General features: G+C 40.2%; 1 protein-coding gene across 5 annotated transcripts in view; it reads right to left on the bottom strand.

Moving 5' to 3' along the window:
• Nucleotides 1–24,996, bottom strand: part of ENAH (ENAH actin regulator) — a gene marked incomplete at its 5' end in the record, with an annotated part of 71,175 nt that overhangs the window by 7,035 nt on the left and 39,144 nt on the right. For 3 of the 5 annotated variants that reach the window (XM_014591120.2, XM_014591121.2, XM_014591122.2), the window contains 7 exon segments: nucleotides 2,783–2,849; nucleotides 3,939–3,987; nucleotides 4,858–4,915; nucleotides 5,577–5,722; nucleotides 6,966–7,270; nucleotides 10,064–10,861; nucleotides 11,994–12,304. In XM_014591120.2, coding sequence (XP_014446606.1) covers nucleotides 2,783–2,849; nucleotides 3,939–3,987; nucleotides 4,858–4,915; nucleotides 5,577–5,722; nucleotides 6,966–7,270; nucleotides 10,064–10,861; nucleotides 11,994–12,304 — 1,734 coding nt within the window. 5 annotated transcript variants of the gene reach the window in all.

Raw genomic sequence — 24,996 nt, 5'->3', positions numbered from 1 at the left:
CCTTAAAAATAATTGTGTTTTCTCTAATAAAAAATAATTTTGATCAATAATTTTTTTCAGTTATATGAGATTATTATTTACTTCACAATTACAGAATATTTTTAAAAATCATTAGACACAACTACTTTTATAGGTACTTTTAAAACCTACCTACCACAACGATTCGATAGTATAGAAACAGTCACAGACATTTCTATTAGAGTGCATAGCAAGCAACACATTCAAATAAAATGTACAATAAAAATCACTGCAGCTTAAAGTATACATAAAACTAACTCTTAGGCATGTAAAGAATGTTCCATCCCATCTTAAATACAAGATATGAAAGCTCTTAATGAAAACCATAGGAACAATTTCCAACTTTCCAATATTACATTCCCGTCATGGTTGAAAAGCACTTTTAACTACAATATTGATTTTACTCTGCTATCTGACATTTTCGTTTAAATACAGCATATAATATAGTATCTTATGTATGTTATAGGGTATTAATCCATTTTACCACTAACAAAATTTTGACATGGATATTCAGAAGATAAATCCATACTTTTATTACAGCACAAGGATGAGGCAAACAAATAAAAACATAAAATGTCCAATGTAATATTTGCTTTCAGAAGGGAAAGGGAAAAATTAGGAAGAGAAGCAACATGTTCTTAGTCTTAAAAACAGATTTTTAGAATCTTTTTTTTTTTTTTTGAGAGGTTTTCGCTATATAGGGCACGTGCACACCAGACAGACAGAGACATAGAGACAGAAAGCGAGAAATCACCCCCCAGGGGGAATGGTCACGCTGCAATCCCTTCTCCTCCAGGGATCTTGGGCACACACGCACACATGCCCAGCGTGAGTTTTAAGCCACTGGGTCCGGGACGTGAACCGCAGTCGACTACGTGGGAGTCCAGCGACATAGCCATTACACTAACTGCTGGTTCCCCAGATTTTTAAAATCTTTTATGGCTTAAAATTCTTTTGGTGAAAGACATATATTAGTGGCTTGATCAAATCTATCAAATGGCAAATGAGTGGTAACAAAATAAGCAGATGTTTCAGACTCTTTTGGACAAGGAGGAAAACTTCTTAACAGAATTAGAACACGATTACAACACACCCCTGGAGAATAAGCAAGACTCAATGACTGTCTTAGAAATTTTTTAATGGTGACCTTTAGACTTACTAATTTTCCTTTAGATGTCTGAAAGAAATCTTTCAAAGAAAATCTTTCCACTAAATGACACTATACACATCAAGGAACATATTCCGATGGGAGAACCTCTTCCATGTCTCTTCTAAGATACAACTTCTGCCATTAAAAAATAGGCTTAGCTTTAGGCAAGCTCACCCTGGAATTTCTATGAATGAAGTGAGAATGAGGAGTACAGAATGAGAAAGGATTCTTCCCTGCCACAATTGACATCTTCAGAGGACAAATGGCACATCCCAGTTCTGATTCCAGTTATGTACTTGACAAGTAAGACTTCTATGTAATACTGAAGAAAACCTACAACCCTTAGAGATGTGTCAGAAGGCCACCTCAATTAGGGATCCAAGAAACATCATGCAATTTTTCTACTCTATTGAAAAATACATGTCCGCCCAAAACAATTCCCCTTCTTTTGTTCTAAAAGTCAAATATTTTTCAGTTACTTAGAAACTGAAAGATTTTATACATTAAAAGAGGCCTGGTTCTTTGTGATGCTATATGTCATCACCAAATCTTTCCTACTAGCAGAACTACACAAAAGCCAAATCCAAATTTAGTTAGGCTAACATAAAACAGGTCTGTGGTAATATGAATTCTATCCTTGTACTTTTCTTTGTAAGGTTTCTATAATTACAGTCCACTTTTTTATGAGGAAAAAGTTAGGTAAATGGCTCAAAAAGAAAAGGCACAAAATGTGTTCAGTCTCTAAATATATACCTTCCTTTATCTGGGAAAAATATGAGCCCTTAAAACTGTCTCATAAACCAAGAAAAAGTTTCACCTCTGTTCAAGACCAGTGATATAAATGTAGAGCTAATAATATAAAAAGTATGCCCAGCTAAGGAATAGCAAATTGGCCTGACCATTGCAGGTGTCACCTACAGAAATAAGTATTAACTTTTCTTTCCTAACTTGATTCTGACTAGAAGTTGCAACTGAGCTAGACAACTAAATCTTTCTACTTTCCAAATTCCAGGTTTCGTTTTTATTTCACTATCTCTTAAAAATGAAGTCTTTTCTGTCCAGCTGATTTACAAATAAAAAAGGGAAGGAAATGTGAAAATATGCTTCACTACGTAATATTAGTGTTCAGCACTGGATTTCTTAAATATGTTCGTGCTATGCTAGTTCCTTGGAAAACTGTCCAAGTATTTAGTATGAAGCAGCATTTATTCGCGAATTCCTTTCCAACTACTGAGCAGGGGACAATGTGTGGCTGTGTAATAGTGAAGACCGGTTTGGCAAAATGGTAATGACCAGTGAGTCTAGATGACAGGTCCTACGGGTGTTTGCTGTTCTATTATTTCAACTTCTCTGTAGTGTACATTTTTCAAAATAAATTGGGAGTGACAAATCTACCTCAACATTTCAGACAATCTGGCCAATAAATGCAGAGAAGAATGTATTAGAGAAGCACTAGTAAAAACAGAATGGGGCTCGAGGGTTGCATAATAGAAGGATTATAGGTATTTTATTTGCTCCTTTCTACAATTTGTAATCTACCATAAAATACTATAAAAATATCAATTTCCTTTTAGATGCAAAAGCAATATAAAACATAGGGAAAAAAGCAGATACCTGGATATAACAGGTGACTTGCTGCCATTCATTGTATTCGTTCTTTCCCAAGGTTTTCTTGTTGGTTCTTTAAAAATAAAGAACAAAAGCTATTAAATATCTTAAATGTTTCCAGAGCTACTGTAAAACAAGTAACAACATACTAAATACCATCACACCTGTTTACAGAGTATTAATACAGATCAATCAAGAATTTGAAATTTAAATTCCAAACTATAAAGTTGAAAAATACTCTAACGTGTACAATTTCAGGCCTTAAAATGAGAAAAAAAAAATTATTAAGCAAGTATAAGTTTCCTTATAGAAAAAATTTAAATTGTTAAATCTAAAATGTTGTGGGACCGGCAGGTAGAGTGGTGGTTAAGGATGCTGGATTCCCACATGGCTGACCACAGTTTGAGTCCCGGACCTAGCAGCTTGCTTTCTCTCTCTCTCTCTCTCTCTCTCTCGTCAAATTAAAATAAATAAATAAATAAATAAAATTCAATAAAATACTTCTTTAAATAAAGAATCAATTATTAAATACTTCCCTTTCATCTAACACTGTATTTTCCTTGTGTCAGAGCACTAACAATAATACAAACAGAATATGTAAAATTACAATTTAAAAAATAAATCATGTGAGTTTTAACAGCACTCCCAGTTTGAACAGACCTCTCAGTATCAGGAAGAACATAACATCAGCTTCTGGGATTATCAAAGATAGAGGGAAAAAGTCAATGCTTTCAAGTGTGAACAAAGACCTCGTAATATTTTAGAGACTAAGTAGTCACTTGGTCCATACACCGAAAGGACGGAATTTTTTTTTTTAATTTCAAGAAAAGCAGTTTTAGCTTTAATGAATCAAAATCAAAGTTAATAAAAATTTGCTTAAGACTGAAAGTCAGGAAGCAGGTTAGGATTCTGTCTAAACAGTAAGTAGATACTAAAACTCAAATAAAACAAATATGGACAGAGCTAAAATCTAGTAGCAACTGCTCTACAGTTTTCTTCTGAAACATTTTTTTCTCTTCACTCCCCCTCTTACCAAAGAGAAATATAAACTAACTTATCTGCCAAAAATTAAGTTTAGTCACTGAAAGGAGGGAATTTTTCATCGAGGAGTATTAATACTTAGAGAAAGTTTATAAGGTTAAAATATGTCTCTTAAACTTACCGGGTGTACTTGTTGAAGAAGCTTTAGAAGTTACAGGCTCTGAATCTTCCTAAATACGCAGAAACATAAATATTACTATCACACGTAGCACTGGGTCATCAGGAAAGTCATGACACACTTTTGCATAGAAGAACACGTCATGTCTTTCCCGACGACCTACTAGAAACCTATTGCCACAAACATCTAGTGTTTTACATCTTCTGCCCCCAATATTCTTTCTGCCACTCTCACATTTCCTTTTCTGTGTTCCCTCCCACGCCCACTCAGACTTCTCGCTCCTCTTACCTTCCTAACATTCCTCCCTTCCCCACAGCTCCTTCCCTCACAGGTCCTCTCTGAGAACCTGCATTAGCCAATGCTATGAGGCTGGATATGAGAGACAGATTTGAGGCATGGCATCAAAGAAGGCCAAATATTACAGGGAAAGCAATCGTATTATTTGCTGAACACCAATACAGAGAACAGATAGAGCGTATCCAAGCGAATAGGGAAAGGAAAGATAAAGGGTACACTTTTAAGGGGCGCAGTTAATAACCACAGGAGTTAAGAGAAACCATATGAAAACAGTTCGGTTAGTCTAATTCCTTCACTTTATATTAATGCGAAGAAACTAAGATCCTAATTAGGGGAAAGGGAGGCTAGTTAAAGGTCATTCGCTCTTTAAAGGTAGACTTAGGAACAGCATTCAACTAAGTTTGAATCTGAGTCCTTTTCTCACTCTATCAACTCATTTGGAGTAAGAATGCCATTAAAAATTTATGACATTCAAAACAAGCCATAATAGTTGAACAACTTAAAACAAGCGAATTTAAATTCAAACTCATGAAGGTCAGATTAAATCATCTTCGACACAATTCCCTGAAGGAGCTAAGCTGGAATTTCACATGTTAAGATGCAGTAGCTGTCTTTATTCGCTTACACTTTTGTCTTCTTTCTGTTCTGCTTCTATTGTTGATCCCTTTTCAGCAATTCTTCTCCTGAAAAGAAAACAGATTGGATTTCTTTTTAAACAATCATCTAACTCTTACCATGAAAACTACTTCTCTAAGAAGAAACAACTAAGTTGCAATTGGAACACAATTAACCAAGTCTTGGGCTGGCCCCATAGCACAACACAGTGCTGTGCTGAAAAAACCAGACCCTGTAAGGCTGACAGCAATTCAGATTCCTGCCCTGGCAGCTTGGAAAACACACTAGACGTGTGTGCCAGGGGCCTAAAGTCCTGATGGGATGGAAAATGGAATGAAAGGATTGTGGCATAACCACATGCCATTGTGAGAGGTACTTTTGCTGTTTCTCTCTTTCTGGTGAGCATAAGCCCCAATGTTAATAAAAATACAAGAAGGGGGCCATCAGGTGGCATGGTAGTTAGGCACTGAATTCCCATGTGGCCAACTGTGGTTCAAGTCCTGGACCTAGTGGCTTGAGAATCACACCAGACATGTGTGCATGTGTGCCCAAAATCTCAAGAGAAGAATGGAGGAGAAGGGACTGTGGTGTGGCCACCCCTGCCCCAGGGGGTTATTTCTCACTTTCCTTCTGTCTCTCCCAACAAGTACACTCGCTCTATGGCAAAAAATTAAAATACAAAGAAAACTTAACAAAATCTTCTAGATTCTATACAATGAAATTTCTCACCTCCTGGCCAGCAGGGCACTCATTTCTTCCATTAAACCACTACCCCCTAAAGGAAGGGGTCCATTTCCACGACCTGTATCTGTTTTAGATGAGGCTGAATTCACACCAATGGTATTCCCTCCACTTGGGAAAGAGGCATCCTCCATCTTAATGAGAATATATATGAATATATATATATATATATATACACACATACACACACACACACACACACACACACACACACATACACATATATATGATAAACTATGTCAGGCAAGCATATATTTATTAATATAGTACATTCAAACAGAAAGATACATCGACATTGAGTTCAGAAAAATACCTAAGTATTTTTTAACCTTAAGAATCAACAAATGGGGACCAGTAGTTAGCATAATGGCTATGTTGCTGGACTCCCATGTGGTCGACTGTGGTTCGCGTCTCGGACCCGGTGGCTTAAACTCACACCGGGCGCGTGTGCGTGCGTGCCTAAGATCCTGAGAGGAGAACAGAGGAGAAGGGATTGCAGCGTGGTCATCTTCCTGGGGGGTGATTTCTCACTTTCTATCTCTCTGTCTCTATCTGTCTGGGGAGCACACGTGCCCTATAGCAAAAACCTCTCCAAAAAAAAAAAAAGAATCAACAAATGAATAGCACTGACTCTATATACTAGTAGGAGTCTTATCAGAGTCAGCATCACCAACAGTGGGATATCCTGTGTCCTTTCATGTGACACATGGTGGATACAGCTCCACTTTGGTGGCAGTCCTACCCCCAAAATGCATGATCAGAATCTCATCTTGAGGACACATCAGATAAGCAAAACTGAAGGACAATCTACAAAATAACTGTCTCACAGACTTCAAAATGTCAATATCATCAAAGAATGAATGACATAACCAGAAGAGACTTACAAACAAAAGATCTTGTACTAGGAAAAAAAAAAAGACGGTAACAAACATTACTAGTCAACAGATGAAATCTGAATCTGCTTGGAGATTAAAGTTTTCTATCAATCTTAAATTTTCTGATTTTGACCATTATTCTGTGGTCCCACAGGTGAATTGCCTTCTCCTTACAAAATATATACTGGGGTATCTACAGGAATAGGGACATGACATCTATTACTGTCAAATCATTCAGACAGGAAGTTTGTATAGAAGGAAACAAACAAAGAATAATAAAGCAAATATTGGTAAAATATTAACTGATAAATTTAGATGATGGGTTTACAGAAATCTATATTATTCTCACAACTTTTCTGTGAATTTATCATTACAATTTTTTAATCAATTAATGTAACAGCATAGAGTTCATAAAACTAGAATGCAATAATGCCAATGTTTCATATCTTTAGAGAGAATAAAATATATGTTTAATAATGTAACAATCTGAAAAAGTATTTACCCGAGACACTTTCCTAAGTTTTGCTCCAGCTATTGCAGCTGCAAGTCCAGTTAAAGGGCGATTGTCTTCTGACATGGATCCCGAAAAAAATCCAGATGCAGGGAGGGGAGGGGCCGGAGGTGGTGGAGGAGGAGGGGGTACTTGATTAGGAAGAGGGGGTGGAGGAGGTGGAGGTGGAGGCCCAGAGGCTGGAAGTGGAGGTGGTGGAGGAGGACCCGGGGGAGGAGGAAGTGCAGTTGAAGCCTGGGCAGGACCTGGTGGGAGCGGTGGAGGGGGTGGAGGTGCAGGTGGTCCCAAGACAATGCCTGAGAGAGAGAAATGTTAAGTAAGACCATCAACAATGGAGCTAAGTGATACTATTTTATGTGAAAAGGTATGCTGAATGCCCTGCTAAACTGGTTCAAATATATTAGTAGTTCAACTTATCACAATGTTTAAAGCCTAGATCTAGGGTTTTGAAAGATAACTGAAATGCGAAGCCAAAGTATACAGAACTATTGACTTTAGGTTAGAGCATTAGCAATAGAATGATGCAATAGAACTCACTTGAATTTTTTCCATGAGGATTTGGTAAATAAACAAAATAAAGGCTTATAAAATGTGGGAAAGAGGTAACCATTCCTAAGAAACTGGTATACTCGTTTATGATGGCAGTTAGTTAAAATAACAGCTCAAATAATCCATGTATATCTTAAGTGTTGAAGCTACATTCTACAATAGCAACTCATATTTAGTTGTTTCGAGACAGTCAAAGTGGATCCCTTCAGTATCTTAAAAATATTCTGCATTGAAATCCTATGTATAATTAGGGTTAGGAATCACTGAAATAAGGAATTTACTAGTATAAAGTAAAACTTCACTATCAGAAATAATCAAATAACACAGAAATAAAGTACAGAGTTGTTTTAGGCCACACAATGAGGGTAAGAAATGTTCAATCTTGTAAAATCACAAAGGCAGTGAATAAGAATCTATTTAAAATTAGAATACTGAACTAGTAGGTACTCTCTTAAGACTTAAAAGGGCTGTTTTATGACAAAGAAAATGTTATTTGCACACTGGGTGGTAACTGCCAACCTTTCCAGCTTAAGTAATTACGCAAGCAGAAAATATAAATTGCTCAGGAAAGAGTCAAGTCACAGGCTGTCATCTTAGAATTCTGAGGACGCAGGAGGTAGATCTTTTAACTCTGACAGGCTGACTGTGCCTTTCTCGTCCAGAGTTGCAGTAATAGTGATCGTAATTTACCCATACTAGAATTGTGACTCAACTTTTAGGCAAAGTCTTAAGTCAACCACACAAATATATACAGGGCAATAACAAGATTATTACTTCATCTTAGAAACTACAATATTTCTCTCTCTCTCTCTTTTTTTGAGAGGTTTTTGCCATAGGGCACATGCTCTCCCAGAAAGATAAGAGACAGAGAGACAGAAAGCGAGAAATCACCCCCCAGGGGGGATCACCACCTCACAATCCCTTCTCCTCCATTCTCCTCTCAGGATCTTGGGCAATGCATGCACACGCACCCAGCGTGAGTTTAAACTGCAGGGCCCAGGACTCAAACCATGGTCAACTACATGGGAGTCCAGCGACATAGTCATTAATGCTAACTGCTGGTCCTGACTACAATATTTTAAAGAGGTATGTTTAAATCCAGTCTGTAACACTGTTTTATGTTCTCTCTCTCTTTTTTCTTTCTTTCTTTCTTTTTTTATTTTTAGGTTTTTGCCATTGGGCTTGGGCATGTACATTCACCTGAGAGAGATAGAGGGAAATTAAGAAATTACTCCCCAGGGAGATGACCATGTCACGATCCCTTCTCCATTCTTCTGGGATTGTGAGCACACATGCCTGGCATTATTTGCTAGATGTTAGGTCCAGAACTCAAAGTATGGGTGGCCACCTGGAAGTCCAGCACCTTAACTACCATGCCACCTGATGGCCACAACAGTGTTTCTTTAAGTATGAATGTGTTTTCAGCTTCTTTTCTGTAATCCTCGCTAAATCCTATTGTAAAAGAAGTAGAGATGCTAAGTATTATACAGACTCCTTCACATACAGAATCAGGTCCTTCTCGGGACCAGCAGTTAGCATAATGGCTATGTTGCTGGACTCCCATGTAATTAACTGTGGTTCGCGTCCCGGACCTGGTGGCTTAAAACACACCAGGCGCGTGTGCGTGCATTGCCCAAGATCCCGAGAGGAGAATGGAGGAGAAGGGATTGTGACGTGGCCATCCCCCCTGGGGGGTGATTTCTGGCTTTCTGTCTCTCTATGTCTGTCTAGCGAGCACACAAGCCCTATGGCAAAAACCTCTCCAAAAAAAAAAAATCAGGTCCTTCTCTACTTACAAATAATCCATACTTGGAGGATGTAATTGCTCCCTTCCTAGTTACCATGACAGCAGTGTGTGTGTGTGTGTGTGTGAGAGAGAGAGAGAGAGAGAGTTGGGGCAGGCTAGGATAAATGTAGAGGAGGCTATACTTTCTCAATTACCCCTTCAGCCCACTATTCCTTGCAATTTTGGTTCACAGAACCCTTCTGGGTTAAGTCAGCCAACCTTCTCTACCCCTCCTGCAAAGTCAAGATGCTCCACAGGGTTAAGGGTTGCACCCAGCCTGAAAGTCTAATATAGTGAACCTAACACAAGAGAGGCTGACATGAGAAAGGGCCCAGGGTGAAAACTTCCAGAGGTAATTTGAGAATGATATACCTAATAACTAAACTAACTGTAACTCTTAAGTCTCTGAAAAATTAAAGGAAAACAATTTAGATCATGTATCAAATATGTCAGATAGTTTCCCCAGTAAAACTGAAAAGAATTATACTATGGGGGCCCTTAAATACCTTTAACCATGAGAAGACACCAAAACCTAGTTCAATATGGAAATTTCTTATATTGATCTTCCAAATGAAAATTAATCCAACAGGAAAAAAATGTTTTCTACTTAATTATTTTAAACTTTAAAATATGAGGCACTATGACACAAAGATGTTTAACTATCAAAACCATTCTACCCAGTCTTCTAGACAGTTAACGTTGCTCTATAGTATTTTCACCTGGTTAGTCGTCAGTAGCAATAACAAAGCCTTACCCTGCTGGGCTGGAGTCTCGGCCGGCTGAGAGGCTGCCTGCAAGCCTGGCTCAGAAGCAGAGGAGTCTCCCAGCACAGAGTTTAGAGGAGTCTCAACAGAGGCAGGGGCAGCTGCAGAGGGAGAAGGGAGAACACTAGGCTTGGATGAGGGAGTTGAGGCAATAGGGGTGCTTGGAGGAGGAGAAGCTTGAGATCCACAGTGTGAGAGTGATGCGAGGGAAGGCAGTGGAGGCGGCGGCGGAGGAGGAGCTGCTGGCCCTGAGGTAGGCGGTGGAGACACTGGATATGTTACAGAGTCAAGGAGCCCATTGGGTGCTGTCGGTGATGGAGGCATTTGGGGCACAGGAGAAGAAACACAAACAGGGAGAACGGGCCTTGGGCCAGTAGCTTTGCCTGGGGGGCTGCTAATCATTATTGGAGGAGATGGAGGGAGGGGCGAAAAATTGGAAGTAGACCAGGCACAGGGCTTCGTAGCTGGAGGCTGAGAAGAGGGTGTGTTCACAGGAGAAGAAGGTCGAGAGTTTTTGTTCAGAGGACGAGGAACTGTAGCATAATGGGGAAGAACAGGGTGGAAGGCTGAACCTAAAGATGTTGCAAAACGTGTCGCTGAGTGTCGCAGTGGTGGTGTAGGGGGTGTGGAAGTAGGTGGCAAAGCAGTCACTACAGCATAATCAGGAGTGGCATCTGACACTGGAGCTGAGATGACTTTAGCGTATGATGGAGGAGGTGCTGAAGGAGGCTGGCAACTGGAATACTCAGGAAGTGGAGCGTTATACAGGGAGCTGTCTGGAGATGGAGCTGGACAGAAGGTGGAAAGCAGCGGCAAAGACAGGATACAAAAGGAGAGAGAAAAAGGGAGCTAGTGAAGCCACAAAACCAGCATTCAGACAAATGTATAAATGTAGACTACAGTTAGTACCAGAGAACTCAGGCACATGTGCAAATAATAATTTTTACCCTAGAATATTTTAACTTATAAACATGTTTTGAGATATAGAAGAGAATCAAGTTTTCTTTTTAGCTAGTAAGTGCATTAACAAATTACTTTATCCTTTATAAGAAAAAGATAATAGCACTCTTAATTTTTATTATTTAGTACACTAAATGGACATTAAGATTACATGAATAGGACCACAAAGAGAAGAATAAATTTAGCTTTCTTTTAAGGAGCCAAAAAATAGCAAAAGTAGCAAAACGTTACTACAAAGGGCAAGGAACCAGCTATTCAATGCTCATTTGTGGGAACATTTTGTCTTGTCAGCTATAATTCCAGAAAATAATTAGGCAGTTTAAAACAAAATTAATTTAAACAATAAACTAACCAACCAGTTACCCAATCCACATTGAGACAAATGCTCAAAAATGCTTAAATCGTATATTAATTTTAATGAATGCTAAAATACCCCAAACTATGAGCCAAATTTTAACCTTTATGCTTCCAGTAAATCCCATCAGATTTACTAATTTTTCACAATATTTAAATAGCTAGCCAGTTTCAGAAAGTCTTTTTTTACCTCCTCTTTCAATTCCTCCTTCAAAAACTTTAAAATGCAATGAAGCCAACCTCTGGCTGTATGGTCCTATATTACTACAGTATTTGAGACAATTTAAGCAACCCACGAGGGAAATGTATTCCAAGTTCATTCGTTATAAAAAATTTCCCATAAAAGTACAGCTTAATCTTTATAGGGAGTCAGAATAATTAGAATGCCAGAATAAAAACTTCTAAGAGCATTCTTTGAGTCTCCAAGCAATAACAGCAATAGAGAGATAAAACAAAACGTTAAAGTAGTCACTGCTGTACACTTTTCTCTGGCTTCAAATCGTATTGCTTAAACCCGAGCACCACAAATGCGAAATATTCTAATACACGACTGCACGGAACATCAGCAAACTGATGAGAACATGGAATAATCTGTAAACTTCTTACCAGCGTTGGAGATCCTGCGCTCTCTCTCCCATTCCAACTGCTCCCTCTCTAACTGTTCTTGTCGCTCTCTTTCTTGCCTTTCCCGTTCCAGTCTCTCCAGCCTCTCCCGGTCTTGCCGTTCTTGCCTTTCCCGCTCCAGCCGTTCCTGCCGCTCCCTTTCTTGTCTCTCTCTCTCCAGCTGCTCCTGTTCCAGTCGCTCCCTCTCTAGCCTTTCCCTTTCTAACCTCTCTCTCTCCAATCTTTCCCTTTCCATTCTTTCTCTCTCCAGCCTTTCCCGCTCCAGCTCCTTTTGTCGTTGTTCTTGCAGTTGCCTAAAATAAATAAATAAATAGACAGATAGATAAAATGAAATAGGCATCTATGGCTTGTGATCATTAAAAAGCTATTCTTTTTATAATGAACCTATGTGAACTATAGTTCTAATTCAAATAAAGGCAATGTAGAGTGTCAATCAGCTTTTCTCCTCCCACGTGAAGGAAGGCTACCACAGACAGACGACTTACATTTCATACAAACAAAAAATTATTTCTCATTAGCATCACTCTGATTGAACGTTTCATCACCTTACACTAATGTCCCGTTGTACTTACTCTTCGCTTTTCATGAACAGCGTGGCAAATAAATGAAGTTGACAAATAACAACACATCATACATGTAACCATTGTAATGATCAAAAGTCATCAGTTTATGCCTTTAATGAATATGTGTAAAACTTTATTTTCCTTCCTACAATATCTCAAATTTTAGTTGTACAAGTAATACATTATCATTTCAGGAAATACACTGACTGGCCACAGCAAAAGCTCAATAAAGATTTGATGAGTGGGATAAAAAAGACAAAAACAAAGCCACAGGGAAGCTGGAAAGAAAATCGTTAAAATCAATATGGTGTACGCATGTGCATATGTATTTCCAGACCTGTTCTCAGGTAAAAATACACACATAAGCTTTAAAAGCCAGATTAAATGGAATCTATTTCCGTACTACTCTGAAATCTGCTTTCTTTTATCTCCTTAATATAGTTTAGATTTTGCCATAATTTTTTGGTACCATAATTTTCCTAAGGGCATAATATTCTATTGTTAAGCTGTCCGCAGTTGAAGTAGTATCTTATAGTAAAATTTAAGTTATCCTAATACTACTGCTAACACTGCAATACACACTTATTTCATCTTTGAACCGCTTTCCAACTGTTTCTATAGGATTCATACTGACACACAGATTTGCTAAGTCCAAGTTCATATAATATGAAGATTTATTTTTTGAGAGACAGAAAGTGAGATATCACCCCCTTGGGTGATGACCACGCCACAATTCCTTCTCCTCCACTGTCCTCCTGGGATTTGGGGCACACGTGCACACACACCCAGCATGAGTTTCATGCCTCCAGGTCCAGAACTCGAACTGCAGCTGGCCATATGGGAGTCTAGAGCCTAAACCACCATGCCACCTGCTGGCCCCTATATATTAAGACTTTTAATACAAGGTTCCAAAATAATTTTAGGAAAAGTTGTACCAATTTTTAAAAATTTAACTTTATTGATTTTAATTTGACCAGAGAGACGGAGCGAAAGAGTGAGAGCAAGAGTGAGGGAAAGTGAGAAAGGAAGCCACCAGGTCCAGGACTTGAACTACAGTTGGCCATGTGAGAGTCCAGCACTCTTAACCACTACTCCACCTGCCGGCCCCAAGTTGTACCAATTAATGCACCCACGAAAAGATTATCTTCATCTTATGTATTTCAGACATTGTGGGAAAGATTAAGTTAGGTAGTACATTTTAAAGTTCCTTTAAAAGTACCTGGAGTACAACAACACTCAACATAGGTGAGGTATAGTAACTTCTACTTGAAAATTTCAAATTGGGACTTCTCTGGAATGGCTAATAAACAGGCTCTGCTTAGAGGCAAAGCTAATCAACAAGAACGCGTATGCTGTCTCTGGTTCCTTGAAGTAATATCAATACACCAATAAGATCTTTCTGAAAAACCTCCCCCTTCATATTTCTTAAGCTGGCTATATAATGAAAGAAAAAGCTCACTTGACAAGTACCTTAACCCTACTTCTCTCATAAAAACATGGGCCAGACCTGTAGCCTCGTGGTTAAGGAAGCCAGATTTCACAAAGCTGACTGTGGTTCAAATCCAGTCCCAGTGACTTGAAAAGCATGCCAGGTTTGTTATGCATATGCATGCCCAGAATCCTGACAGAATGGAGATGGAAGAGAAGGGACTGTGGTGTGACCATGCTCCAGTAGGTCTTCTCTGACTCTGATGAGTATGGGCATACTCTGGCAATTAAAAAAAGGGAAAAAAGAGCCAGCAGATGGCATAGAGGTTACGTCGTTGGACTCCTACATGGGCAACCATGGTTTGAGTCCCAGACCCAGTGGTGTGAAAATCACGCCCATGTGTCCTAAGGCAAAAACCTCTTTAAAAAAAAAAAAAAAAAAAGGCCGGGGGGGTTGCGAGGAGGAGAACAACGCATCCTCTCTCTGGACATATCACCATACTTAACAAAGACTGCAAGAGAAAAACAGAAACCTGTCATAGTGCTTATTAAATGAGTGGTTGTTTAAGATATTGACTCTTAATAAAATCAGACCTTCAGTATAGTACTGGCTATAGTATCATGCTATTTAATAAGTCACCAGCTGCCAAAGTTTTTAAGGGACAATAATCACTGCAGAGATGAAGGAAAGAAATCAGATATTCAGAATATATCTTTTACCTTGTTTATCTATTTCTTCCATATAAGAGGGGAGGTAGGTACCCCAGCCAGGGTCCTCACATCGCAATCCACCCCCAGTCTCAGTCAGCCTAGAAAACGTGCACTTATGTGCACTCAGCAGGTAGAAGGCGGCTTTGGGACCGGACACCAGGGCACTCCCATGTCGGGCCAGTTGCAATGCTGCTACACCATCATCTCTCCCAGAAAAATGTTTTTGATACTGAACTACACAGAGAAAAGTGAAGTATCTTTTCTACAAACAACCTGTATCTAATTAATAAACTCAGCAAGGGCTTGTATTAAAATGTAAACATTCAACATGTGTCAAAAAATAAGGGCCATTTAAAAGGGAATACTTAAAGCAGTCTGCTGGGTCCAAAGGGCAAAATATATACCCACGTTATTCTAATTGTTATATATCTACACAAAAGCTAAAGGAAAGATCTTAAGTGCACAAATACAGCACCAAGAAATCTAGGATTAAAAGATACAAGGTCTGGGAACCAGCAGTTAGCGTAATGGCTATGTCGCTGGACTCCCACGTAGTCGACCGCGGTTCGTGTCCCGGACCCGGTGGCTTAAAACTCACGCCGGGCACGTGCGCGTGCATGCCCAAGATCCCGAGAGGAGAATGGAGGAGAAGGGATTGCGGCGTGACCATCCCCCCTGGGGGGTGATTTCTCGCTTTCTGTCTCTATGTCCTCTTAAGCACACAAACACAGCACCAAGAAATCTAGGATTAAAAGATCCAAGGTCTTAGGCCTTCTAATATTTCTGTGTCATCCCTTTCATTTTTATAAAAATGCAAGTACACAATTTTTAAAGCCTGTAAAACCAGCAATTCATTGCCTCAACCCTCAAACCCTCGTTTCCTACACCTTCAGGTGTTTCCTAGGTTTTTAGCTTTAGGTAACACTTTTTCCCCCCAGTTTATTTCTCTGAGAGAAAGGAGGCGGGAGCAGAGCACCCCGAACAGGGACCTTGTGCCACAATCCTACCCCAGTCTCATACTCAGGAAGGTCCCGGATGTGGGTCCAGCTGCATCACCACTGCCTGCCTTTGAGTATCTGATTTCTAGTGGAAAAGCTTTCAATATAGTCATGGGAAAACAGTGATTTTTGGTTAAATCCATTTTCAGGATTTATATTATTAATGTAATGTGAATACTGTTCATAGCTGAACCATACAGTTTTCTATAACTACACTACATTTTCATTCTTGGTCTTAGTTTTTGTTTTGATGTTTTTTTTGTTTGTTTGAGAGAGAGAGAGAGAGAGAGAGGTTTTTGCTATAGGGCGCGTGCACTCGCCAGAAAGACAGAGAAAGACAGAGAGAAAGTGAGAAATCACCCCCTGGGGGGATGGCCACGCTACAATCCCTTCTCCTCCATTCTCCTCCTGGGATCCTGGGCACACACACATACGTGGCACGGCGTGAGTTTAAGCCACTGTATCCAGGACTTGAACTGTAGTCAACTACATGGGAGTCCAGCAACAGAGACATTACACCACCTGCTGGTCCCCTTAGTTTTCTTTTTTAATCCCTAAGTTAAAGGATGGTTCACTAAGCATGAGAGGTACAGGTGAGGTAAACCTGAAAAGAGTTAACTGCACAATGGTATCTACAAGTAGAAAATGACAGTCCCACATGAATATTCTAGAGTTTTCAGTCCACAAAAGACAGAGTCTACTGATACAGGAAAAGAGCACAAGGCCACAGAGTATTCCAAGTTCATTAATAACAGCAAAAGATTATATTGACCATATTTTTTGGTTTGATAAAAAAGAAAAGTACTGAACATCTCTTTATTTCTTTAGCCTGCTTACTAAGAAGATGTCCATCTAAACATATTTCTCAAAAAGTGTACCAAGAAGAAAACTTCTGGCTCAGAAATCTTTAGTGGCATAAATAATTCCCACCTTAATTGGACGGTTTATAGATCTGGCCTTTGTGTATCTTTTTAGGGCAAATTTATTGGAAATGTATGTGGTCCCTTTTCCTAGATTTGTCTACAACTGATTGTGTTTTTTTGGTCTTTAATAGAATCACCTGAAGATTTTTTTTCAATGTACAAGTGTCTTAATTCTGAACGATCTGAACAAATTCTGATAGATTAATTTTTCATTAAAGTTAGGATACTCATTTTAATTTCAAAGCTTCCCAAAAAGTATGCTTTTTCAGAAATAATTATAGAATAAGTGACCAATATTACAGTCACTAAAGCATCTAAAAAATAACATAGTTTCAGGACCAGCAGTTAGCGTAATGGCTATGTGGCTGGGCTCCCATGTCAACTGCGGTTCGAGTCCCAGACCTGGTGGCTTAAACTCACGCCGGGTGCGTGTGTGTGCGTGCCCAAGATCCCGAGAGGAGAATGGAGGAGAAGGGGTTGCGGCGTGGCCATCCCCCCTGGGGGGTGATTTCTCACTTTCTATCTCTCTGTCTTTCAGGTGAGCACACGTGCCCTATAGCAAAGACCTCTCCAAAAAACAAACAAACAAACAAACAAAACAAAACAAAAAAAAAACATTCTACCACCAGAATATCTCTCTCTCCAAAAGAACTACTCCAAAATGTAAATAAATGCACAAAGTAGAGGCCGACAATGAGATTAAATATACACTCAGCCACATATTAGTTTATATTGACTCAAAGAGTTATTTTTTAAAAAGCAAGGAAAATACAAATAACAAAATGTCAGGCTCAGCTGCAGTACTGTGAGCAGGAAGGAGCCACCGCGCAAGGGTGGGGACCACGTGTGGGTCCAGGTTACACAGGTGAGGGAAGACGGAGTGCAAGATCGCAAAGGTGGTACCCTGTCACGAAACACCTACCCCGTCCCTTGTCTCTCACTTGCCTTCCTTTCCCAATAATTCTTTTTCCCCAAAACATTCCATTTGTTCTTACCAATAATGAAGAGTGTTAGGTAAAGAGTGATCTCAATTTGACACAAATAAAGAGGAGACCAGATTAGGATTCTGAGTTAACGTCATCTGTCAGAAGATAAAACTACATAGGTGTGTTCTGGCTATATAATGTGGGCATTTAATTTCTCTACTAGCAAACAAATGAAAAATGAATAAAATTTAATAAGATAGTTAAGCTTGCTTTCTTTTTTTTTTGGAGAGGTTTTTGCTATAGAGCATGTGCGCTCACCAGAAAGACAGAGAAAGACAGAAAGCGAGAAGTCACCCTCCAGGGAGGATGGCCACGCCATAATCCCTTCTCCTCCATTCTCCTCTCAGGATCTTGGGCCCGCACGCACATGCGCCTGGCGTGAGTTTAAGCCACCAGGTCCAGGACTCGAACCGCGGTCAGCTATGTGGGAGTCCAGCGACATAGGCATTATACTAACTGCTGGTCCCAAGATAGTTAAGTTTTAATATTACAAATCTCTTGAGACAAAAGCCAATACTCACAAGAGAAGGCGGTCAACTCTCGGTCCATCCTGCCTCTGAAGACTAACTGGAGGGCTATACACTTTCATTGTTCTAACTCGGTGGTTCTGTGCTGGGATCATTAGTCCCCTTTTATAACTTTCAGGTAGCAGTGATGATTTGTAAACTATTTATAGATATTAACTAAAGTAAGCTTCATGTGGAGACTAACCTAAGACTGACTCATGTTTCTTAGAATATGTTTTATCATCACAGTCAAGGAAGCCAAACATTAATAACGTGAGGAGAAACCAAAGCCTGATTTAACCAATGACACACACATAAACAGAAGACTATATCATCATCATGTCACCGCAGTAAAGGTGCTGGAGTGACATAACTATACTGTTATCATGTCACTATAGTAAAGGGGTCGAACTGATAAGATTTAACATCTGAAGAAAAAAAAAATTGGGGAGGGGAGAGGTTTTTTGCTACAGTGCACATGTGCTTGCCAGAAAGACAAAGAGAGACAGAAAAACAGAAAGCGAGAAATCACTCTGTGGCCTCGCCGCAATCCCTTCTCTTTCAGTCTCCTCTCAGGACCTTGGGCACACACACACACGTGCCCGGCGTTGAGTTCAAGCTGCCGGGTCTGGGACTCGAACTGTTGTCAACTACAAGGGAGTTCAGCGACAGAGCCATTATGCCAACTGCTGGTCCCAGAAAATAGTTTTTAATCAATTCAACTTCACATTGATTATAAATAAAATTAAGCTTAGGAAAATAATACAGTCTAAAAAAATTAATATTCTTAGTAATCCTTACCGCTTTTTTTTTTTTTTGAGAGATTTTTGTTATAGGGTGCGTGCACTGACCAGAAAGGCAGAAAATGAGAAATCACCCCCACAGGGTGGATAGCCATGCTGCAATCCTTCTCTTCCACTCTCTTCTCGGGATCTTGAACACGCACATGTGCCTGGCATGAGTTTTAAGCCACCGGGTCCCAGGACTCAAACCATGGCAGACTACGTGAGAGTTCAGCAATGAAACTATCTACTGGTCCCAACCCTCACCACTTCTGATTTTGTTCCCCAGAAGTAACTTTCAATACTGATATTTATCTCATGTTTTAAATTCAGTAATTTGTTTACAACTATTCTGATTTTTCAGATTGAGGTGTTTCCTACTGACTTCCTATTATACAGATATTTTCATTCTTTTTTAAAAAATATTTAATTTTATTTATTTTTTTTATTTACTTTACTTTGACCAGAGAGATACAAACACAGAGAAAGAAAGTGAGAAAGCAAGCCACCAGGTCCAGGACTCGAACAGTGGTTGGCCACATGGGAGTGTCCAGTGCCTTAACTACCACGCCACCTTCTGGCCCCCCAAATGTTTTACTTCTTACACCCCTAACCCCTCCCAAAACTTTTCCTCTCCTTTCTCCCAATAGAATCCTAACACCACCTGGGATTCCATAATATTCACTCACATTATCCATGGCTAATCACATCAACTCTTCAGAACAACCCTTCTTATTCTAATGCTAAAAATCTGACTTTTGAAAATATACCTATCCCCATTTTACCTCAAACTCTTTATCAGAACTGAAAAGGTGCCCATCTAAACATATTTCCTAAAAAAGTGCTCTAAGCAGATAATACCTGGCTCAGGAATTTTAATGGCATGAGTAATTCCCACCTAGATTGGATGGTTCATAAATGTGACTTTGGCGTTTTGACATTTGTGTATGTTTTCTGGGCAAATTTCAATATGGTCAAACATATCAAGAAATGAGGCCTTCTGCCTGCTTGTGTGGTCTTCACAGCACTCAGCTGGCCTGGCACCAACTGGACAGGGTGCTCTCCAGGCTTCGCTTTCACTAGTCACACGAGGAAATGCTTTCTCTCTTTGCAAAGTTGGATCCCTTATTTCTCAGGTCATCTCATGGTTTATCTTTCTTGGTTTACTCTCTCATCTTCCAATAGCTTCTTAGTAAGCTGTGTAGAGGATGGCATTTTAGATGCCATCCTCTACACAGCTCCCACAAAAGCTTTTGAGATCTTTAGAACAGTATTCTAAAATTCTATCATGATACATGTCTGTAGTGGGTCTTCTTTCCATTTACCGGGTTCCACATCTGATGAGCCCTTTCAATGTGAACCAGAGGCTGGCAAACTACAGCCGCATGGCCAAAACTGGCCATAACCCTCTCTCTCTTGGAATAAATGAACAAACTTTCTTTAAAAGTGTGGTTAGGAGCCCAGCAGATGGCATGGTGATGAAGGCACTAAACTCCCACATGGCCGGGAACCAGCAGTTAGCATAATGGTTATGTCGCTGGACTCCCAAGTAGTCAACCGCGGTTCACGTCCCGGACCTGGTGGCTTAAAACTCACGCCGGGCGTGTGTGCGTGCGTGCCCAAGATCCCGAGAGGAGAATGGAGGAGAAGGGATTGCGGCGTGACCATCCCCCCTGGGGGGTGATTTCTCGCTTTCTGTCTCTATGTCTCTCTCTGTCTGTCTGGCGGGCGCACGTGCCCTACAGTGAAAATCTCTCAAAAAAAAAAAAAAAATGAAAGCCCCCCCTGGACCCAGTTCACCACAGTTCAAGTCCCAGACCTGAGAGCTAGAAAATCATGCCAAGTACCCATGAGTGTATGCCTAAAATCTCAGGAGAACAGGAGACAAAGGATTGTGGCGTGGCCATTCCCCTTGGGGTGTGATTTCTCACTATCCTTCCAGTGGAGGAAGATGCCCTATGGAAAAAAAAAAAAAAAAAAACACCACAGTGCACCGTGATCTGCATGGCTGAATGTGTGCTCTGAGTGGGGGCTGTGGATTAGAGAATAAACATAAAAATAGACACACAAGTAGGGAAAAGCAGGAATCCAGTTGTTCAACTCCTTTGATGGAGGCAGCACAGGCCTCAAGTCCTTCCCAGGTTTATTCTTGAAAAGGGGGGAAGGAGAAATAGAATGCAAAGCCAGTTGTTTTCAGATGTTAATCGGCTGAAGATGTGAAGACCTCTGGCACCATGCAGTTCTCTGTAAGTTTTCTTTTATCTTCTGAGCCTTTTCTGATTAACACATATGGCTTCCTTTAACCATACTATCTACTATAGATACAGATATCGTTCATGTATTCATGTTAACGGCGTTTGTTTAGCCTTGCAAACACTGGCCCATAGAACCACATTTCTGCATGTGTCTCCAGGTCACCACTGTGTCTGTTCAGATTCCAGAGCTCCCTACAAAGTGACAGAGTGCAGTCGGGCCAGCCTTGTGGTGCAGTGGTTAAATGCTGTACCCTGGGAGCTGGATCCCACATGGCTAACCACAGTTTAAATCCTAGCCCCAGCAGCTTGAAAAAGTGTGTCAGGTTTACATGTTACATGTTATGTGTGTCCCAAATCCTAGCAGCATGAAGAAATGAAAGAAAAATAACTGAGGCATGACTACAGCCCATTGGGGAGTGTATTCCCCACCCCACCCCCTTCTCCTTGTCCTCGGCAAGGACATGCATCCTCTGGCAATTGATAAAGAAACATATTAATTTTCTTTTTTAAACTATAAGCAGAAGCTTAAAAAAGAAACAATAATCTTTAGCTACTAATTTTTTAAACCCATTTTAAATTTATGGTTCTGAGCTAAATCCCATTAAGTGTGTTATGCATACCAAACATAAATACACATACATATACCCAAGGAACACAATATTCACATTGTTCTCTTCCTATCCCATACCTATTAGCTTACCAAATACAAACCATTTACTAACAACAGTGCACCTACAAGTAGTAACACAAATGTAACAGCATTTCTTACAATAAGAACTCTGTAATAAAAATGTAACTACTAAATTTTATAGGTGAATTCGTAATACAAATTAATAATTTTTTGTTACACTTTTTCAGTGACAGCATCAAAAAAAAAAGCCAGTTTAACAACCAGTTTTAACAGGACAATTTTATTCAGGTTGTGAGCTGGTTCAAGGGTATTTTTAAATGCCTCTGAAAAAAATTATACACTAAGAGAAAAATGATTTTTACATAAACTACCACTTGAAATACATTCTGGAAATATAATTTCTATGGGAACTACACTCGACACGACTGTGCTACAGATCCTCTCCCACTATTTTCTAACCTTCACAACTAGATGCAGCGATGAACTGTTGGAAGATGAGACAAAGCAGATACCAGGACTCTGTGTCCATGTAAATATTAGTACGTATTTTCAGTATGTAGTATCTCTTTCCAACTATGGTTTAGCCATAGGCAAAAATTAAATTGTTGGGATATATAAGTCAAAGGAAAATGACAAATACCATCCTTATAATTAGAAATTACTAAAGTGAAAACCAGGAGATGGTGGGGAACCAGCAGCTAGCATAATGGCTATGTCGCTAGACTCCCACGTAGTCGACCGCGGTTCGCGTCCTGGACCCGGTGGCTTAAAACTCACGCAGGGCACGTGTGCGTGCGTGCCCAGGATCCCGAGAGGAGAATGGAGGAGAAGGGATTGTGGCGTGACCATCCCCTCTGGGGGGTGATTTCTCGCTTTCTGTCTCTCTGTCTCTGTCTGTCTGGCGAGCGCACGCGCCCTATAGTGTAAAACCTCTCCAAAAACAAAACCAGGAGATGGTGTAGTGGTTAATCTGCTGGACTCCCACATGGCTGACACCACAGTACAAGTCCCAGACCCAGTGGTGGCTTAAAACTCACGCTGGGCACATGTGTGTGTGTGCCCAAAATCCTGAGAAGAGAATGGAGAAGGGACTGCGGCATGGCCATCTCCCCGCCCCGGGGTGTGATTTCTCACTTTCTTTCTCTCTCTCTCTCTCTCTCTCTCTCTCTCTCTCTGGCGAATGCATGCACCCCCTAAGACAAAAATCACCCCCCACAAAAAGAAATTACTAAAGTGATTAAAAATGAAAATGTCTTTTTATTATGTGATAAATTCAGGAAAAGAGTTTTAACAGGCAATTTCTTAGCATGGCATACAAGGCCCATTACAAGGCGACCACAAAATCACCTAACTGTACCATCACTCTTAGAGGGGGAAAAGGGGCAATATTCATGTTACAGTTCCTAGCTTTCACACACCTATTCTTTCTGCCTGAAATGCTTTTCCTTTCCATGACTGGAACTTCCTATTTTACTTCCTCTTCAGACACTGCTCAAGGAGTACCTTCTCCACAAAGTCTTCTATCATCTCCCCCCCCAAAAAAAAAACCACAGACAAAAAAGCCTAGGCGGCATGAAGAGGGTGTTACCTCATTTAATGACGTCTTGAGGAAATGTCTTTATTATCTCCATTTTACAGCAGTACTTGGGAAGTCTCTAGGCCATTACCAGTGAAATGTCTATCACTTCTTCATACCATGGATTTAGAATGGTGGGGGGAAAATTGGGCAAAAGTAAGGGAAATCACTATTTTAAAAAATTATTTTTCAGTTTGCTAGAGGGCACGTTTACTCACCAGAAAGAGAAAGAGAGAGAAAGAGAGAAAGCAAGCCCAAGTCCAGGACTTGAAGAGTGGTCGATCATTTGGGATTTCAGCACCTTAACCATCACTCCACCTGCTGGTCCTGGGAAATCACTATTTTAAAGGTCAAAACTCCAATGTTTTCTGCCATATGTTCCAAAGCCTATATATAAATTAATTCAGTACTAGAAACGTCTTGGTTTCTTATTAGAAACTTAGTATTCCAGTCTCTACTCTGAAAATGGCCTCCTACTATAATGTTCACTGTGGAGGTAATACTCATACAGAAAATAAATAATTAGAAAAAATATAAAATTTGTCTGATTCAATGACAGGAATTCAGGGAAAAAAAAAAAAAGAATTACTGTGCCTGGAGAGGACCCCACAGGAAACGCCAATATGAAGAGGATGAGGGTGCCAGAGGCCTGCACCACACATGAGCCTGGAGGAGAAATGAGCATGGCATCTAGAGACAGCCTTGAGAGATCAGAGGGAGAAACGAGACAGCTTCCTGCACGTCAAGCCAAAGAAACTGACCCCACAAAGCCTGCTGAGCAGAGGGTGTGACAAGACCGGAGTGTCTGGACTCCTGTCTGGATTATAGACAGCAATATCCTCACTCCCAAATTTTACTGAAATTCCGAAAACATCGTAAAAATGTGTATAAATAAACCTATGACAAAGGAGAAAACTGCGGAGGGCGATCATGAACAGAACAAATTATCAACAAATTTCTTGGAAGGCAGAAAGGGTAGCAAGGAGTTCCATGTCTGGCCTCCGTTCCCAGGCTCCTATAACAGACTGGCATTTCCCTGCATGCCCAATAAACTCCTCAACCTACCATCCTCAAAAGTCACCAGTGACAGCTCCCAACGAATCCTGCTCTACTCGAACTCTTCCACATCTTACCTAAGGGCAACTCCATCCTCCCAGTAGCTAAGCCTCCACCTCTCTCTCTGCTCATATCCCACCATACAATCCAACCCGGTACCCTGTACCTGCCTCCAGTCATGTCTGCACAGTCGTTCTCAACAAAGCAGCCAGACTAATTCTGTTAAAATGTTTAGTCAGATCACTGCTATGCTCAAAACTATCCAAATGTTTCTCATTTCTCTCAGAATAAAAGCTAAATTCTTTGTGATAGCCTGCAAGGTTCTACATGACCTGACCCCCATTACCTTTGACCTCAATTCCTACTTGGCTTTCCTACTCTGGTCTTCCCTCTGCTCCAGCCCCCTCGAATACAGAGGCACAACTCTGACTTAAAACCTTTGCACTGACTGTTCCCTCTGCATGGAATACACTTACCACAACCCAAAGTTGACTTAATTTCTCTCTTTCATCTCAAAAAGATCTATCCTGACCAACCTATTAAAATTACAACCAGTTGGGGCCAGCAAGT

The sequence above is a fragment of the Tupaia chinensis genome, unplaced genomic scaffold (assembly GCF_000334495.1).
Source record: "Tupaia chinensis unplaced genomic scaffold, TupChi_1.0 Scaffold000532_1, whole genome shotgun sequence".
Taxonomy (NCBI): Eukaryota; Metazoa; Chordata; class Mammalia; order Scandentia; family Tupaiidae; genus Tupaia; species Tupaia belangeri.
This window is presented reverse-complemented; position numbering and strand designations above follow the sequence as displayed.